The 20,111-nt window shown below is 35.9% G+C and overlaps 2 protein-coding genes across 2 annotated transcripts in view; one reads left to right on the forward strand and one right to left on the reverse strand.

Moving 5' to 3' along the window:
- LOC127410997 (intraflagellar transport protein 43 homolog) overlaps window positions 1–15,424 on the reverse strand; it is a 43,722-nt gene extending 28,298 nt beyond the window's left edge. The window contains exons 1-3 of the mRNA XM_051646304.1: window positions 15,360–15,424; window positions 14,864–14,956; window positions 4,526–4,596 (exon numbers count right to left, since the gene is read on the reverse strand). Coding sequence (XP_051502264.1) covers window positions 4,526–4,596; window positions 14,864–14,956; window positions 15,360–15,404 — 209 coding nt within the window. The 5' untranslated portion in view covers window positions 15,405–15,424. The remainder of the gene's footprint in view (window positions 1–4,525; window positions 4,597–14,863; window positions 14,957–15,359) is intronic.
- Window positions 15,425–17,302: 1,878 nt separating this feature from the next.
- Window positions 17,303–20,111, forward strand: part of LOC127410968 (transforming growth factor beta-3 proprotein-like) — a 46,282-nt gene continuing 43,473 nt past the window's right edge. The window contains exon 1 of the mRNA XM_051646263.1: window positions 17,303–17,990. Coding sequence (XP_051502223.1) covers window positions 17,645–17,990 — 346 coding nt within the window. The 5' untranslated portion in view covers window positions 17,303–17,644. The remainder of the gene's footprint in view (window positions 17,991–20,111) is intronic.

The following is a 20,111-nucleotide window of genomic DNA, read 5'->3' on the forward strand; positions in this document are numbered from 1 at the left end:
CCAAACTGACTCGATGTTGAGATCCATCTGTTGCAGGACTACTTATAATGCAAAAGAAATGTTTGGAAACATTAAATTAATATTTTCTATTGTCACACTAAAGCAGTAGATGTAAAATAACTATCTTAACACAAATGTTTTTGTGAAACATCTAATGTGCCTAAGACTTTTGCATAGCACAACACAAAATCACATTTACACTTTCTGCTTCTGCTAAAGCACAAAATCTGCTGTTTGTCTTTGTCAACTGAGAGCAGCTGACATGTAAACAGTACTGTAGATGCTAATAAATCACACACGTGTTAGCGTGTACAGTGGGACAGTGGTTGTCGGCCACTCACGCTTCAGCCCGTGACATGTGCCCCGTCCTCATCACTGCGCTCGCTATTAACACCTGTGTAACGCATCATGATTAAACAAGCTAAAACTGGATAAAATATATTGTGACAAGCCGGCTTCAAAGCTTCATCAATAACCTGACAGATCACTTAGTGTCAATTAGGAGTGATAGATCTGCAAATCCCAGGATTTCTGCACTGGGATTAACGGGAGCAGAGCACCGGTGATTGAGTGCCAGAGGTGACATTGACATGAAGAAAGTCCTTGTGTTCTTCTGAAGGATCGATGTGTTGAGAAGCCCTTCAACAGAATCAAGCTACGTTCAGCAAGTGACACTTTGACCCTTTTTAGTGAGACATTTCGAGTTTACTTAATTTTCCAGTAACTGAGACTGTGAGTATATGCTTGGAATAGCATACTAACATAATACTCTTACTATCCATATAGTATGCATACTGTGCAGTGTATTTTATGTGTTCTACAATGCAATGTGCTTAACAGATCCAGTCCCAGAAAAAGGCAGTCAGGATATACTTCCAAAAATTATGCTTTTGTGTTTTACAGAAGAAAGTCATAAGGGTCAGTAAATGATGATGAAATTTCATTTTGGAATATAGAAATATGGATGTTTCTGGTCGTTACATTGGATGCGTTTTGGTCGTTCTAGAAAAACACATTTAGCAGGAAATGCTGCCATCATGTGGTGAATAACAGTCACTGGCAAGCTTGAATATGCACAACTTCAAATGAGGTATGAGAGCTGCAGCAGAGTGGAAGATTATCACTGAACAGCATTTCAATTTGGGTCTATTCCTACACAAAGTTCCTGTTTGACAGCAGAAGACTTGGAATAAAGCGCAACAGGCATATGGACTACTTTTATGATGTTTATGGTCCTTTTGGAGCCTGATAGCACCGCTCTTCCACTTTCATTATCCTCCTGAAACCCGAGGGTGACTGCTGTGTGCATTTTCCATTTCCCTTTTCGATTTCTAACTAGTAGCCCTTAATAAACATGCAAAAAAAAATTTAATGTCCACATAGTACAGGGGTTCTCAACAGGGGCGGTACCACCGCCCCCCCCCCCAGGGGGCATTCAAAGGATGCCAGGGGGCACTGTGAGCAAATTAGTAGAGAGGTGGGTGTTAGGTTACAAATAGGGGGTGTTTATCAGTCATAATAATCAAATCAATCGTCAAGTTCCTCTTTGCATAAAAGCGATGAGTAGTATATCAGTTGGTTCTCAATTATTCAGGTTAGTACGCATTTCTACCACAGTTCATTTGATTTTGAAGTCTAGTGACGCAACTGAAGTATCTGGTTTAGCAGCATCAAATACACAGACAGAGACACAGCTCAACTAATGCACCTGTATGACTCTGTTGATGGATACGGCTCAATGGACAGAGCAGCTCTTAAAGCTCGAGCTCTTAAACTCGCAGCTCTGTGAGAATCAGTGAGAAGCAGAAACCATTTGAATTCAGCACAGAATTCTACATCACCACCCTTGAATTTCCTATAGTAACACTAAATGTACTTTAGGAAGAAACAGATTGATAATAAATATTATCATATCACTACTTCAGCTCTATTTAATTTGTCATAGGCTACATTAGGGGAGTGAGGGAATAGAATACAATTTTGTATACATTTAGAATCCACTTTTAAATATTTATTTTGTATTTTTAGTTTTTATGTGTGTTTAGAGTAGGCCTACTGTTTATAATTACAAAAATGCCATACTTTGTTTTATAGAAATGAAGTAGAATTTATAGAATGAAGTAGGGGGGTGTTCATCAAAAAAAAAGGTTGAAAACCACTGACATAATATGTAGACAGCGGGGCTAAGTTGTGAATTTTAAATAATACCAAGCTATAGAAAGACATTTTTTTTATTTTTTCCATCAAATAGTTTATTATGTGTCCAGGAGTGTTGGTTATTCATGTTTTTGAGATGTTACAGACATTACAGCTGATTTTCTATAAAGCTGAATAAATAATTCAGATTCAAAGTAATGTCCACAATCATCCCATCACTGTCAACCATGTTAAAATAAAATGATACATTATAAATTCTGAATCTATGTACTGATTATCATTGTCTCATGTCTGTCAAACATGTTGAGTGATCCAAACATCATCTGCAGCCTGAAACTGAACTTTTGATCAGATTTTAGGAGTGAATGCACTTAACTGCATAGAGAGCTATAGGATGCTCCCTTGTTCCCTATTTAGTGAATGACTTAACCTCCAGTGTGCTGTCTGTCTGCACTGGTCTCAGAACAGTTTGAAATGCATCTTATTTTCATCCCAACTCCATATAAAGCCTCTGAAAGCAACATTTTCCAGTTTTTGGATGAACCCATTTATTCTCAATGTGAAAATACACAGTAAATAAAAGATTTCTATTGTAATTAAGGCTCATTGTCCTTGCGTGAACAATCGCTGACATTTTCGAAATGGCATATTAAATGAAACTAGAGATGTTACTCTTTTGATGCAAACAGGTTTTAATGTAAAAACTTAATGAGGTTTATAATCAGATGTCGTTATTTTCTTGCCGTTTCTCCCAAAGACAAACTTCACTGAGATCGGCACCGTGTTGTTTTGTCACATGACTCGGTGTGTAAAAAGTTTAACCCTTTAATGACAGCCCAGAGTGTCCTGAACTGAGATCAGTCGGTTTAAATTTAATTTAATTACATGTAAGGCTGTGTCATATGATTTAAAAAATGAGATCTCTATATTTTTCAGCCTTTTGACGATATTCGATATCTATATCGATAATTGTGTATTTTGCTCTGAAAAGGCTCGTGTTTTTTAATTATTATTTTTTTATTAGAGGAACCATCATTTCATCCAAACAGCCATTGTAGCCAATTCAATATTTTAAAGACCTTAAATAAAAATCTGTTTCAAATAATTAGTTTTTCATTAAATAAACACAAGGGAGAATGAAGTCCAATCATTTTCATTGATATGCACTTTATATTTATATTTCATGTACAATGATTCACAGTAGCTTAATAAAAAACATTATTTACCTTCAAATGTTTTTACTGATACATTTTTGTGAATGAACAAGGACTTGTTTTTGAAACCCAGTTGAACATTGCATAATACTAAATTATTACTGGGACACATCAGGTTTAATATTATAATATAATGCTGAATTATCATTATTATTCTGATTATTAGATTTGCGTTATATAAAAGTGATATATTTCTGTCTTGTTTCACCTTCACCTGGGGCTTTCATTTTGACACCAAAGGAGCTTTTATTGTGACACAGAAAAGTGTGTATTTGACAGTTTACAATGTCCTGCTTTTCCTGAAAGTCGGTAATCTCTCATTTTCTGTTATTCTGTGCCGCGTTTGTAAGTTTGTATAATAAATTGTAGTGGTTACTAATGTTTGGAATTGCAGGAATGCTTGAACCTGCATTACTTTGATATCACAATGCACCTGAACTGATCTGAGAGCACCACCATGCGCGTGCACACAGATCAGAATGTCACCGGTTTGTTCTGAATCACACACAGTCCATGTTTATCTGTCTTTAAATCACAGCCTTTTGTGGATTAATAATCACATATGCCCATAAAGCCATTTTGATGTTATTTTCATTAATTGTGCAGCCCTGAAGGATCGTGAAATTAGTCTACTGATGCGCTCTTTATGAAACTTAATGGCCAAATGAAAACACAGTAAAATCATCGTGATATTCACGATACTGGTCAATTTTACACCGCCTGCAAAATTATTGCAATAATATAGTTAATATCGATATACTGCCCAGCCCTAATTATGCGTAGCATATAGCGAAGACAAAACACAATGTACGTGCATGAGGACGCAGAGTCGCACGGAGATATGTGGAAAAAGAGTGGCCAGGATATTTTCCCAAAATTCACCATTTGTGTTCCACAATGAATTTCCATGATCTGTCCAGCAGATGTAATGGATGTAAATGAACATAAATAAAGGGCAACATCTACCCGATTAAATATTTTAGAGCAGCTCTTAAAATCTTTAAGAACATTTTAAATAAGATAATACTCATTTTTTAGGACTTTTCCAAGCCTGGAAATCACAAATGTAAAATTCCAGGTTGATGTTTCCAGGTTTGGCATGAGCGTGGAAACCCTACAGAGAAACGGAGGAATGGAGTTAAGTATGTACTCACTTGGCCGATGCAGTTCCTGTGCTCTCCTCTGCCCATCCTCCCTGTCGGCGAGCTGGTTTAGGTGGCGGCCCCTGAGATCAAACACACATTCTAGCAGTTCATTCACAACAACACGCATGACAACATGCCCTAACCTGACTTTCATGAAAAATACCTTTGTCCTAAGGACATATTTAATCGTTTCGATAGAAATCTGTGTTCAAAATATAGTTGAGCCTTGTATTAAAGGGATAGTTCACCCAAAAATTAAAGTTCTCTCATCATTTTCTCACCCTCATGATATCCCAGATGTGTATGACTTTATTTCGTCTGCAGAACACAAATTAAGAGTTTTAGAAGAATATTTCAGCTCTGTAGGTCCATACAATGCAAGTGAATGGTGATCAGAACTTTGTAGCTCCAAAAAGCACATAAAGGAAACATAAAAGTAATCCATAAAACTGCAGTGGTTTAATCCATGTCTTCTGAAGTGATATGAGAGGTGTGGGTGAGAAATAGGTTATTTTTAAGTCCTTTTTTACTACAAATCTCCACTGTTGCTTTCACATTCGTCTTTTGTTTAAGGCGATTCACATTCTTCATGCATAACACCAACTACTGGGCAGGGATGAGAATTTATATTAAAAAAGGGCTTAAAAATGTATCTGTTTCTCACCCACACCTATCATATCACTTCTGAAGATATGGATTAAACCACTGGAGTCATCTGGATTATTTTTATGCTGCCTTTATGTGATTTTTGGAGCTTCAAAGTTCTGGTCATCATTCACTTGCATTGTATGGATTTACAGAGCTGAAATATTCTTCTAAAAAAATCTTCATTTGTGTTCAGCAGAAGAAAGAATGTCACAAACATCTGGGACGGCATGAGGGTGAGAGTTTCATTTTTGGGTGAACTATCCCTTTAATGCCAGTGTGGTTTCATTGTGTTCTCTTGTCTACCCAAGAGCTAAAAATCTACTATGGAGGGTAGAATTCACAAAAATTATTCTAATTTAAGAGCTTGTACTAGTTGTTTGAAAGCAACATACAAAACCTCTTCTAGAGAACACACATTTGTGTAAATGGACTTTTGACTCCAAACCTTACCATTACGGAGATATCGCTTGTGACACAACTAGCCCCTATAAGTGTATGAAGTGTATGAAGTGTTTGTACGATTTTGAACAGTATATAAGTGTACGTAAGAGTATGAGGGGTGTTAAAAGTGTGGGAACTGCTCTAGTCAGGCATGACCTGAAAAAAAAAAAAAAAAGACCTTCTTTCTGAAAATAGTCAATTGAACTACGATGGCGGTTCTGTGAGCAACTGAATAACCGTCCAACTTTAAATGATGGAATTCCTCGGGGGACAGTGAGGGTTGGCAACCCACAAATGCATTAGAAAAAAAAAAAAAGACTCATTACCAAATTGGGTCTGCAAAGAAGCCAGAGGCCTAAAGGAATTCAGTTACTTTCAACATAAAAAACACACAAGAGCAAATAAACTTCCGTTCCTGGGGTCCATCAGCAGGGCCATTTGTAAATTCTGATGTCAGTATTTGGAGACGGCTGTCTGTGCATTCCTATTGCAATGACATGCTTCAAGTGAACAAGTCATTTCATACAATTAGTGAAAAATGGGCATTCCAAAAGAGTGACTGAAATAATGTCAATTAAAGTTTCACAATTAATATAAAAAATACTCGAGATTATGGGCTCTATTTCCGCACCCTTGTTAGGTGAACTGGTATGCCCTATACACATATGCTAAATCTTATCCAATTTTCGTGAGAGCACTAAATCGAAGAGCAAGTTTTGTATCTGGGCAACGTGCAACCGGCCGCAAGTGTGAGAGTTCGTGCTATATGTGGATTTATATATCAAAATCCACAAACGGATCTCAGTGGGACCTCACCTTGGGGGGGGCCTGGGTATCTCAGCGAGTAAAAACGCTGACTACCAATCCAGGGTGTGCTGAGTGACTCCAGCCAGGTATCCTAAGCAACCAAATTGGCCCTGTTGCTAGGGAGGGTAGAGTCACATGGGGTAACCTCCTCGTGGTCTCGATTAAGTGGTTCTTGCTCTCAATGTGGCGCGTGGTAAGTTGTCAATTAAGCTAACGATTATTAGAATGATTATTCAACTATTCAGTGATTATTGCAACGATTAATCATTAGCTCTTAACCGATTATTCAGCTTGTGCCCGAGTTAAAAGGTTGTATTAAATGTGCTTACTAACAATAAAAAGGACAAAATCATCTTTTAAAAATACCTCTAAATGACATTCACTGAATTAAAGGAAAAAATACTTGTAATTAAATTTAATTCAGTAAAAAATTCACTGCAAAAAATCCTATTGTTATCAAGTGTTTTTGTCTTGTTTTCCATTTAAAATTGTCTAAAAATCCTTAAAACAAGATACATTTACTTGAGAAGCAACATTTGAGATATTTAGACTTGCTTTAAGAGAATGTATCTTAAATATAAGTGTATTTTGTATATAAGTGTATTTTTCACTTGGTTATACTTCTGCAGTAAATGTAGTAAAGACAAAATATACTTCTATTCAAGATCTATTCTCTAAAAGCAAGTCTAAATATCTTATATGCTGCTTCTCAGGGGAATGCATTTTTTTTAAAGGATTTGTAGATATTTTAAAATATCTGTATTTTAAATATTATATTCAACGATCTCAGATAACAATTTTTTCTTCTGCAGTATAGCTGCTAAAGTAAATGTACATTGTTTTAAAGGAGTTTTAGATATTTATATTGGAAAACAAGCCAAAATAAAAACAAATCAAAAACATATTTTGTTGCAGTGTATAATGGGGTGAAGACTACCCTCCCTCACCTTTCTGTTCACTTCAATCCATCTTTAACTCTCAAAAAAACTCTCTCTTATTAATAAAGCTGCATATTGACAATTTTCTTCAAGATAAGAAATGCACAGTGACACATATATTATGATTCAATAAGTCACAAGTCATCACGTTATAATCTAGCTGCATTAAGCGTGTGCGCTCAAGGGACGAGTGTCCCTGTGACAGAGTGTGCATCAGCAGGGTGCAGATTCAATCTCTCCCATTTAGATCGGGACATTCACACAACTCATAGAAGAGGCGCTGACTGCACAGAGAAATGCCAGTTTCAGAGTTTGTAGTTATTTACATGATCTGCTTCCTTATTATTAGAACTTTAATAAAGCTATAACACATTAAATATAAGTGCATTAAAGATGTAATGCCGGGGTGTTTCCTTTAAAGATGCTCGACACGCAAGTTCTTAATTTATTTCTTACTGTATAAAACATTGACTGTCAATAGAATAAAATAATCACAATTAATCTTATGGTTTCAGAATAAAATGGTAATATGTCAAATAATGTCTATATTTTGTACCCTTTTTTCTGATTTTTTTTGCGGACCCCCAGCACACCATTGCGGCCCCCTGGGACCCCAGTTCGAAAACCTCTGGTTTAATATTTGTTCACTTGTTTGTCGAATTGTTGTCTAAAAGCAATATCAAACTCACAATTGTGCTGTTTTTCTGAATATCAACACGGTCACAGTTGTGACTAGCTGCAGCACTCATGCCTACGACACAATAACAAATGACTTTTAAAAAAAAAAAAATTTAATAATATTATAACATAATATAATTAGGGCTGTTAATATAACACGTTAATTTAGTGTGATTTTTTTAATATGGAAAATAACACATAAAAAAATAAATAATAATAATAATAATAATAATACGCAATTAATCATGCCCCCGACAGCATAAGTAAATTCTGTAATAACGAATATTTCTACAATCAGAGCAATCCAAGCTTGATGTAACAGCTTGATGTGTCAGTAGGGGGCAGTCAGCGTGACTCCAGCTGTACAGACAACACACCTCATCAAACCAACAAGAGAAACAGCAGCACCTTCTACAGATAATGCGCTCCTGTGCTCAAAGACAGCTGGACCGAACACAACAGAATGCAGGGATCTCGAGACGAGTATTTCAAAGATTCAAACTACATTTAACTCAACACAGTGTCTTAAAAACACAGCTCTAATGACTAGAGATGCTGAAAACTGAGATGCGACGCAACCAAAGAGAGACGCTCCAAAAGCGTCCATCTGACACACGAGTACATAGACCAACCATTAAAAATAGAGCAGATATATGTTCAATGATATGGAAATAAAACAAACAATATTTTCACTTTTAAAGCCACTTTTTGTATTGTCTAAATGTGTTACTTGTCTGTTGCCAAATTATTATATCTATTTGCATTTATCTGAATTATAATATTTATTAGGCCTATATATATATATATATATATTAAATTCACAATTATTTTAATTATTATAAATTACCTTTATTTGGGGGCCTTTCTCAGTAAATATTGGTATGCGATTCACAATATCAAAAGTGTCGGTACTTCGGTGCCATGTCAATACTAAAATAAAAAAGATGTAACGATACCAGTGTTTCTGCAGCACCGGTAGTACCCAACACTGACTTAATCCGGTCCCAGCGCGTTGTCTGACTGACACACGACTGCTTCCAAATGTTCATATCTTTATTTGAGCGTGTGCTCTGTTACTCATTTTACACTGAAATGCACAATTAATCAAATTTAAATTGTGCTGGTGTGACTTTCAGTAGGGCCCTACTTAAAAACACTTAAGCAATGCATACTTAATTGAGAAACACTTGAAGGAAACATGCATTTATTTTCATTTATTATTTACATTGAAATTTAACTTGAAATAGGCTAAAGGACTGTGTTCAACAGCACATTACCATATTAACATATTTTTGCTGTAGTATTGAAATTGGTATCTAGAAACCAAGATACCAATTGGTAACCGTGAAACTTCACTGGTATCGGTACGACTACTGAAATTTTGGTATCATGACAACACTATATGTGACTAATTGCGATTAATTTGATTAATCAGCACCTCATGTAATTAATTTGATAAAAAATGTAATCAACTGACAGCCCAAAATATAATATAATAATAATATATGATAATATATGCTGCACATGACACCCTGAACTCATTTTTTAATTCATGGTAGGGCTAGATGTGAGTTTCGGTGGAGGGAATGATCAGTAAAAAAAGGTCTTAAATTTGCATCTGTTCATCACACAAAGCTTTTGTATGACTTCAGAAGAATTGGAAAATAGTGTACAAGTCATGTGGACTACTTTTATGATTTTATTACACTACTAGTAACAATATTATACTTTTATCACTTTCATGTGTAGTTGCTATGTGAAAGATATTTATTTTATAAGAAGCAAGATTAAACAGTCACTATTAACACATGATCAAAAAATGGCCTGTCACTCGTCATCCAGGAAAAATGTATTTCAGTATATGTGAGGTCACATGGGAGCCGAGAATCCTGAGTTTTACATCGGAAAACTTAGCCTAATTTGGAAAGTTAACAGAAAAAAAACAGCTGGAATTCTGGGCTGAATTCATGTACAGCTCTCAGCACTCTTGGGAACAAACCAAAGATGGCATGCCAGAGATGCCAATGCCCTGCAGTAATACACCAGAATGCTCCATGAAGACCTCAGCAAAATATGCCTGAAATGACCTAGTTCATGTGTAAGAGGGAAAGTTCACTGAGTGAAAACTCCTTAAAATAGATACCGATGCTCAGGGCATCAACCTTTATACTTGCTGTTATGGTTTAATTAGCCTAATTTCATTTTAGTTTAAATGCAATTTTGAGACCTTCACAACAGACTGAAACAGTCTATAAGTACATACATTGTATGTATTAGAATTAAAATTCTATTATATTTATTATAATTTACTATACACAAGTGTATCACATATGCCGCTAACTACATGTATCGCATATATACTGTAAAAAGGCACCGTCTCAGATGAGACATTAAAGCAAGGTCCTAACTCTCTGTGATCACTAAAAATCCCAGGGCACTTCTCGTAAAGAGTAGGGGTGTAACCCCTGGCCAAATTTGCCCATTGGCCTCTGTCCATCATGGCTTCCTAATAATCCCCTTCACATATGAATTGGCTGTATCACTCTACTCTCTCCTCTCCACCGATAGCTGGTGTGTGGTGAGCGTTCTGGCACACTATGGCTGCTGTTGCATCATCCAGGTGGATGCTGCACACTGGTGGTGGTTGAGGAGAGTCCACCGCTATGATGTAAAGCGCTTTGACTGCCTAGAAAAGCGCTATATAAATGTAAGGAATTATTAATATTACCTGCATTGATTGATTTCTCATACTAATGCCCTAACGAGAATGTGTAGCACCCTGAGTATATTATGTTCTAATTTTTACCCGAATACTCAAACATAACAAACAAAGTAAACAAAGCATAACACTAACCCTACCCCCAAAAAAAAAAAAAAAAAAAAGGCACCACAGTCTTTACAAACATTTGTTCAGGAAATGTTGGGGAGATAAAAACAGCGAAAAAATAGTGTAGACGTTCTGTGTTTGCCAGTTTCTTAAAATCAAATCTTTATCCTTTAAATACTTTAATAGAATTTCATCTGAAGCACACAGTAGCATATAAAGCAAGAATAATTGCATATTCTGCTTTATTACATGGCTCTCTTGAATACTGTATTCTGATTGGTCAATGGCACCATCTAGCAGTCTGATATTTCTCAGTAACAACCGCACATCCACACATCAGACTGCTTATCCGGGTTCTGTGAGTCATCTTTCCTGCTTCTCCAATCACTGTGTGTTCTCTACAAGTAAGCTAATAAATAATTTAAACTCAAATCAATGTTTCATGTGCATTTATTTATTAATTTGGCAAGTAGTCTTGTAATAATCTGAATGAGGAGTCAGGCATTCATTAATTACTAAATAAACACCAACAAAACAGAATTTATTTCTTCTCACATAATTACATTATTTCAACACAAATCAATATTTTGTGTTCTTGTATATATTTATTTGTTTTGTAGTCGTGTAATAAGTGGGATAATGTACAGTCAGCCGGTTGTTATCACAAAATACACCTTCAGGGTGATACAAGAGTCTTACACTTCACGTTGGGGTCCTGATCATCCTGTCTGTGTTTATTGTGTGATAACAACCAGCTGACTGTACATTATCCCTTACTTGCTGTCTTAGTTATGTCTGTGAAATACTCTATGTTGAGGTTTTCTGTGCTGTACTTGATCCTCAACACATTTTCACTATTTTTCCATGTGTTTTCTGTGCAATCACTTATGGACTGCAGCGCCATTATATATAGTAATTTTTAAGCCATGCCAGTATATTTTTGGTATAGGCCTAATTTATCTCCAAAAACCCCACCTGTAAATGGCACATAATGACAAAATCAACTGTAATTGATCGCTTTACATGTCAGTTAGACTTCTCTGCCTGTCTAATTTAGTGTTTCTTGGTCTGCCACTTCATTACCCTGGCATTAATTTAAAAATAAAAAAATAATAAAATCTAGCTAACTAGATAACATTGCTGTGATAGAGATTGTGACATCACCACAGCGACATTCCCATGATTATTGGTAATAACAAAAAGGGCTTCGAACATACATCTTTTATGAGGGATAGGTCTTCAAAATATGAGGTTGAATGTAATTATTTTCTTGTTTTGGTTTTTACCAAGTTAGCTAGTCTTATTTTAATGTTGTGTGAGAAATGCAGTATGCTAATTGTGGCAGTAGTGTTGACAAGAATTAACTGCATCATCTATTTACAGTTGAAGCCAGACGTTTGCATACAACTTGGCCAAATACATTTAAACTTGCTTTTCACAATTCCTGACATTTAGGTCAGTTAGGATCACTACTTTAAGAATGTGAAATGTCAGAATATTAGTAGAGAGTATTATTTATTTCAGCTTTTATTTCTTTCATCACATTCCCAGTGGGTCAGAAGTTTACATACACTTTGTTAGTATTTGGTAGCATTGCCTTTAAATTGTTTAACTTTTGGGGAGCTTTCCACAAGCTTCGCACAATAAGTTGTTGGAATTTTTGCCCATTCATCCAGACAGAACTGGTGTAACTGAGTCAGGTTTGTAGGCCTCCTTGCTTGCACATGATGAATTTGAATTTTCAGTTCTGCCCACAAATTTTCTATCGGATTGAGGTCAGGGCTTTGTGATGGCCACTCCAATACCTTGATTTTGTTGTCCTTAAGCCATTTTGCCACAACTTTGGAGGTATGCTTGGGGTCACTGTCCATTTGGAAGACCCATTTGCGACCGAGCTTTAATTTCCTGGCTGATGTCTTGAGATGTTGCCTTAATATATCCACATAATTTTCCTTCCTCATGATGCCATCTATTTTGTGAAGTGCACCAGTCCCTCCTGCAGCAAAGCACCCCCACAACATGATGCTGCCACCCCCATGCTTCACGGTTGGGACGGTGTTCTTCGGCTTGCAAGCCTCACCCTTTTTCCTCCAAACATAACGATGGTCATTATGGCCAATTTGTTTCATCAGACCAGAGGAAATTTCTCCAAAAAGTAAGATCTTTGTCCCCATGTGCACTTGCAAACTGTAGTCTGGCTTTTTTATGGTGGTTTTGGAGCATTGGCTTCTTCCTTGCTGTGCAGCCTTTCCTTTCAGGTTATGTCGATATAGGAATCGTTTTACTGTGGATATAGATACTTGTCTACCTGTTTCCTCCAGCATCTTCACAAGGTCCTTTGCTGTTGTTCTGGGATTGATTTGCACTTTTCACACCAAACTCCGTTCATCTCTAGAAGACAGAATGTGTCTCCTTCCTGAGCGGTATGATGGCTGTGTGGTCCCATGGTGTTTATACTTGCGTACTATTGTTTGTACAGATGAACAGGCATTTGGAAATTGCTTCCAAGGATGAACCAGACTTGTGAAGGTCCACAATTTTCTTTTTCTGAGGTCTTGGCTGATTTCTTTTGATTTTCACATGAAGTGAAGTAGTGCCCAACCGACATATCAGTCGGCCGATATTAGCCTTTCACCGTTATATCGGTATCGGCGTATATGTTTACCGATATGAAAACTTTTTTTCAGAACATATAATGCAGAAAACAATGCTTTAGAATTGGTGTCATAGCGTAGTTTGTCCAGCAGAGCGTGCTCCGACTCCATTGTTTACAGAGCTGACTGTGAACTGACGGTGGCTCTGCAGATAGGGTGGAGTTAAGCTGTGTCTCTTCACGGTAAGTTGCTAACTAGTTTGTGAAATACATACTGGAAAGTTAATAAACAATGACCCCATCATTTTCCCTATTCAGTATTATTAATATAACGTTTAACCTTGTCCCTGACAACCATGTCACTCATGTCTGTTTGCTGTCAGCCAGCTATAGTTTGTCAGTGCAGTCAGTAATGTAGCAGAGTGAAAGGTAAACATCAGAGCATCTTTTTGCAGCTCAGCAGACAACGGTGCGGTGGTGGATTGTGTGTGGTGAGTGTTTATTTCATGCTATGTTATTACCTAGTTGGTGAGACACAATGCTGGAAAGTAAAATAAACAACATCCGTCTTTTACTCTCCGTGATGACGAGCTTATAGTTAACTAGCTAATCACGTAGCTACTTTCATTGTTGTCAGCTGAATGGAAGCTAATGAGTAAACATGTATTCACCAAACTGTTTTGTTCAGGATTCACATTTTGGTACCCCCTTCAATCAAACAATTCCAGTCACTGCATTTACAAAATATAATATTTAAAAGTTTCCACTGAACTTGTATAGCAGAATACTGTGTAACACCGCTGCCACTGTTTATCTTGACTCGGCAGTATTAAGGTAGTCAGCATTTGACTGATACTAAACAGTAATACTGATGTTTATTTAGCTATTTATTGTATTTTTATTTATTATTTATTTTCTCAGTGTTCACTTCTAGAATTTGTTGATAATGTATAATAATAATGTCAAATATTCTTTGATAAAAATATTTAATAAAGCAGTCTTCTGAGTACCTTTTCATAGTCATATCGGTGCAAAATCCACATAGAAAAGATCTGTTTTCATTCCAGCTCAAAAATTAACTATATCGGCCACCAAATCAGTAATCGGTGAATTTTCCCTCTCTAAAATTGGTATCGGTCGGGCTCTAATGTCAAGCAAAGAGGCACTGAGTTTGAAGGTAGACCTTAAAATACATCCGCAGGTACACCTCCAATTCAGTACACCTCCTATCAGAAGCTAATTGTCTAAAGTCTTGACATCATTTTCTGGAATTTTCCAAACTGCATAAAGGCACAGTTAACTTAAGTGTATGTAAACTTCTGACATCTTTGGCATCTTTCTCTCTTCTGACAAATGACAAACACTGTGTTCCGCATTACTGTTATTCCACACTTTAATTGTCAATGCATACTGACCTCTGTTGCAGTGGTGAGTGATGAAGATGATCTCCTCTGACGAGAGTCTACAATCTCTGCAGCCTGACGAGCTCTTCTTCCGGATCGAGCCACCTAATCAGCACAATATATCACAGACAAACACAAATCATGCATGTTTAACTGTGACAAGACTGCCACATGGCCAATAGACGCCATCACTGTTGCCATGGCAACACGACGCGCCTCTACACTCGCCTTACGTCATTGGAGAAATAAACGCAATGTACGCGTCCCTTTCAACACAGGAACGACACTATATCATGGATTATTATAACTGAGTTATAGAGTGATCGACAGGACTAGTTAATTTGGTAAGACGTCGGTTTTAATGGACTGTTTATCCCCCAGCGGTTTAGTTTCAAACGCGGCGTAAAAACAAAAGCAAACCTGACGCGTCTGGTCTCTACACAACATGTTTGTGTAGTTCATGTAATGCATTCAACTATTAAAACAGTTTAATCCGCATTAAACTCACATTCTTTGTGAATCCGCCGTCCGCGAGCTGAAGTGTGTCGTCCATTTCTAACAGAACCTCGTACCGGAAGTGACGTCCCACAACAACAAAAGCATGTTATTTACATTTTCAAAAAACAAGAAAGCCAGGAAAAGTGTGTCTTTATTTAATTGAATTTGATATATGTTTGTGATGCCCCTTTCTTTCTTTCTTTTAGTTTGTATTTGTACTGTTTGTGTTGAAAGTCTATGTGAATATATGTGTTCGAACTATTCAATATAAAAAAAATACGTACCAAAACTTTTTATTTATTTATTACTATTATTTTGTTTCTCTGTTTTCTCTTTTTTTAATGTCATCTTATTCTTTTTATTCGTGCTGGACATTAATTGTTTTGTCTCTGTCATCCTGACATTCTGGGAAATGTAATAATAATAATAATAATGCTGTTAAAACCTTGACATCTACTGGTCCTCTACAGTTTATTTGTATTGTATTCAAGTGATGGTGCAGTGGCATGACTGCCAGTAATCAGGGGTCTTGTATGGTTTACTAGGTCATAAACTATGGATGTTGATTTAAGGGACTTAAACCTTGCCATATATAGAAATGTTAATATGCTGCAACTTCCATTGCTACTTCATATCAGTTATTTCATGCAAACGGAAGCATGTGATGGACAGTGGAATCAGAATTACATTTAACGGGAATAATGCATCTACATACACAACAGTAGAACATTGAAGAGATTTTCATGGAGCTCTGTCTACTCAAACAAAGAGTAAAATAGTCATTTTGAGACACAAATAATATATTTGTGACTTTAAAGGGTAAAATAGCATAATAAATATTGATGACATAACATAATCATGAATACTTTCTAATCCTTGTGCTTTTTCACAATTAATTCCACTAGAACCTTATAACACACCATTGAGGGTACAGACATCATTTCAGGACGACTGTTAAATTATTCTGAAATGGGTGCCTTTTCCATTTTAGAAAGGTGATATTTAAATACATTTGTGTAACATATTTAGTAAGGACATATTTAGTAGCCTACTTTAAGAGCTAATAATTGTTTTGTGCCATCTCAAGCTAAATTAATAAAAAGTCATATGTTAGGTTATTCTGAACTTTTGACAGGTGGAATATTGAGCTAAATAAGTGCTAATAAAAATTTAGTGACACAAATAAATGATTTTGTTTTAACTGAAATGATTAAATATACAGTATATATGCAGTATGTACATATGTGTAAGCAATACACATTTAATCCTGGCAAAGTGTTGACTTTCTTATTGCTAAATAGAATTTGTGTGACTGGCTATACAAATACATTATGTGAGTGTAAATACTCCTTTAAATATTTATAATACAATACAGCATCACCACATGAAAACTGTATTAATAGGATACATTAGTAATTAGTTTAAATTAATAAAATTTATTTAAATTTGCAAACTCCTTTCATGGAATGACTATAAATAAGACTGGAGTGCACACAGATTGTTATTCACTATATGGACCTGTAACCTAGTATATACAATTAAGATGTCAGTGATAATCAATGTTGAATAATATCAGTGGCTTTTATGTTTGTTTGTTTGTTTTTTTCAAATTAGTGAGAACATCCAGCAGGGGACGCACAAGTGTTATAAAACCCAGCTGTTAGGAAGTGCGTGTGCGTGTGTGTGTGCGTGTGTGTGTGCGTGTGTGTGTGTGTGTGTGTGTGTGTGTGTGAGAAACTAATTTCTATAATATTCGATTCGTTTCCATTGCTGTAAATTACGTAACATGCTTTTACATTTTCTGTTATGCGTTAGCAACTGTAGAAAGTAATTGCATGAATGGGAAACTTGCAAAGAGCAGTTTGGGTGAGATTGACTCCTCCCACCGCATACGTCACTGAAGCTCTGACTATAAAGCGCAGCTGGAGCGAAACGAGCCTGCAGTCCAGTGAAGCTCCAGCGTGTGCGTGACTGTCAGGGAAGTCTTGAAAAAGTTCTCCAGAGCGCTTGTTTGAGGGGGAAATGCAAATGGACAACGTGATAGTGACCACTGGGGTTCTTTTAAAGTTCTAATGATGGAGGTTTAAGGATGTTCTGGGATTATTGTGCGATGCTTATGTGGAATAAGGTTTCAGCATGGAATTTCATGGGGAAAACAGGCTCAGCACTTGATTTAACTCCAGCAAATATTGAGGAAAACCTGGAATTTACCTTCATTTTGCATTTAAACCTATCTTAACTGATCTGGAACTCTATTTATCATTGTTGTCAAGTGTAAAGTGCAGAGAATAAATCATGCATTTGGGAAGAGGACTGCTGTTTGTGCTTCTTTTGAACAGTGTGACTATGAGTTTGTCTCTATCAACCTGCACCACTGTGGACATCGACCACATCAAGAAGAAGAGGGTGGAGGCCATCCGGGGTCAGATCCTCAGCAAACTGAGACTGACCAGCCCGCCACAGACCCTGGGCCCTAGTCAGGTGCCATATCAAGTGCTGGCCCTTTATAACAGCACTAGGGAACTGCTGGAAGAGTTAGGACGAGACAGACAGCAGAGCTGCGGACAAGACAACACTGAGACTGAGTACTACGCTAAAGAAATACACAAGTTCAACATGATCCAGGGCTCCCCTGAAAACAGTAAGTGACTAATGGCAGTCATATGAAGAGCTCTAACACTGGAGATATGGGTATTTATTATGGGAACCCTTTATGATAACTATCTAATAAATCAATAACATACATTACCTAATACTTTGCAGATTAGAAATTCATGTACATTTAAATATGAAATCATAGACAGACAGGGGATATTGAAATTACTAACACTTTCTGTTAACTATATATTAATTACAATATAATTACTATACAATAAATCATTAACAACATTACCTAATACTTTACAGATAAGTAATTCATGTACATTTAAATATGAAATCATAGATAGACAGGGGATATTATATTAAAGGTAACTTTTAATAATAACTAAATATTTATTACAATATCATAACTATATAATAAATCATTAACAAATATTACCAAATACTTTACAGCTTAATAATTCATGTACATTTAAAAATGAACTCATTGACAGACAGGGAAAATTATATTAATGGTAACACTGATTAATAACTTTATATTAATTACAATATAATAACTATAAAATAATTAACAAACATTACATAATACTTTACAAATTAGTAATTAATGTACATTTTCATATGAAATCATGGATAGACATGGATATTGTATTGATGGTAACACTTTATAACACTATTATAACCATATATTAATTATTGTATAATAACTGTATAACAAATCATTTACAAACATTGCATAATACTTTACAGATTAGTACTTCATGAAGGTTTTAAATTAAAATAGATGGAGAAGCAGTAGTGTATTTATGGTAACACTTGCAACTATAGTAATAATAACTGCATAATAACTATATAATAAGCCATTAAACATTACATGGTGATTAGTAGTTCATGTACATTTAAACATGAAATGTTTGTTAAAATGTTCATTATAAGTCATATAAATTATGTTTAATTATATGTTTATTATAAGACTTATAATGTTTATTATAAGTCAACTGATACAAGTTATTAATGGCCAATGGAGATATCAATGCAGTGCCCCAAACGACACACCATGCACTAACAAAATGTACTATGCACTTAGCCATATAGTGTATGAAGTGTAGTATCATCCCAAATGGAACACTTAAGGTTTTTTTTTTTTTTTTTACTACATGAAAGCATTCACCATTTAACAGCTGATGGAAGTGACGTTTCAAACCCAAACGTTGTGTTGTCGCTAGCTTTAGCACAATATCCACCCTCAGTTCAACACTTATTTCTCAATAATATACATATTCACACAGCATGGTATGATGGTAAAGTGTTTAACTCACTTTTGTAAGGTGCCGTCTTCACAGAAGTTTTGCTAGTTGACATATTCTCCATTATTTACAATTGTTTTGCCAGAGCAGCATTGCTGCTTCTAACTCCACCCCTTCCGCTATATACGGCAAGCCGCGAGCACCGAGTACACAAAGTGTCCAACATTCCACAATCCGTTTTGATGGTTGAAAAAGTGCATCATCCAGGGACTCGTAGTACACTTCTTTTTGTTGTATTTTCAGTGTAAACATACTTCTCACACTACTTACGCTTCAAAATGACATAAAATAGTGCAGAAATGTGTGGTTTGGGATGCACCTCAAGAGATCAGGATGGGCGATGGCAGATATAAATAATGCAATTTAATGATAGCAAATAAAATGGCTGAATATAAACTTCACTTATATTAGACAAAATGTACTCAAAATTCACCTTAAAATTGGTCCAATATCCATTGAAATGACCACTTCTGTTAATTGTCCTTCTTCTTTCCATGTACAGTTATCAACACAAACCCATAATTAGAATATCTGAATGAAAGCTTCTGGACATTTCAGATTCTTTGAATGTACTTTCGCTGATCCGTTGAGCATTATATCTAGTGGACGACCGATCTATTGCCAAGGCCCATAAATCGGACGATATTCTGACTTTTTTAATTGTTGGCATCGGGCGATACATTTTCCTGTTTGGCCGAATTTTTCTTGAGGACGGTGAAAATCGCCTGCTTGCATGTGAAGTGACTTTTAACTATCTTGTTTAATGATAAAAGGGCAAATATCAATAACATTAATATCATAAATACTGTCTGCTAATATGCACATATCTCATTTAAACAGATGTAATAAACAAA

The sequence above is a fragment of the Myxocyprinus asiaticus genome, chromosome 20 (assembly GCF_019703515.2).
Source record: "Myxocyprinus asiaticus isolate MX2 ecotype Aquarium Trade chromosome 20, UBuf_Myxa_2, whole genome shotgun sequence".
Lineage (NCBI taxonomy): Eukaryota > Metazoa > Chordata > Actinopteri > Cypriniformes > Catostomidae > Myxocyprinus > Myxocyprinus asiaticus.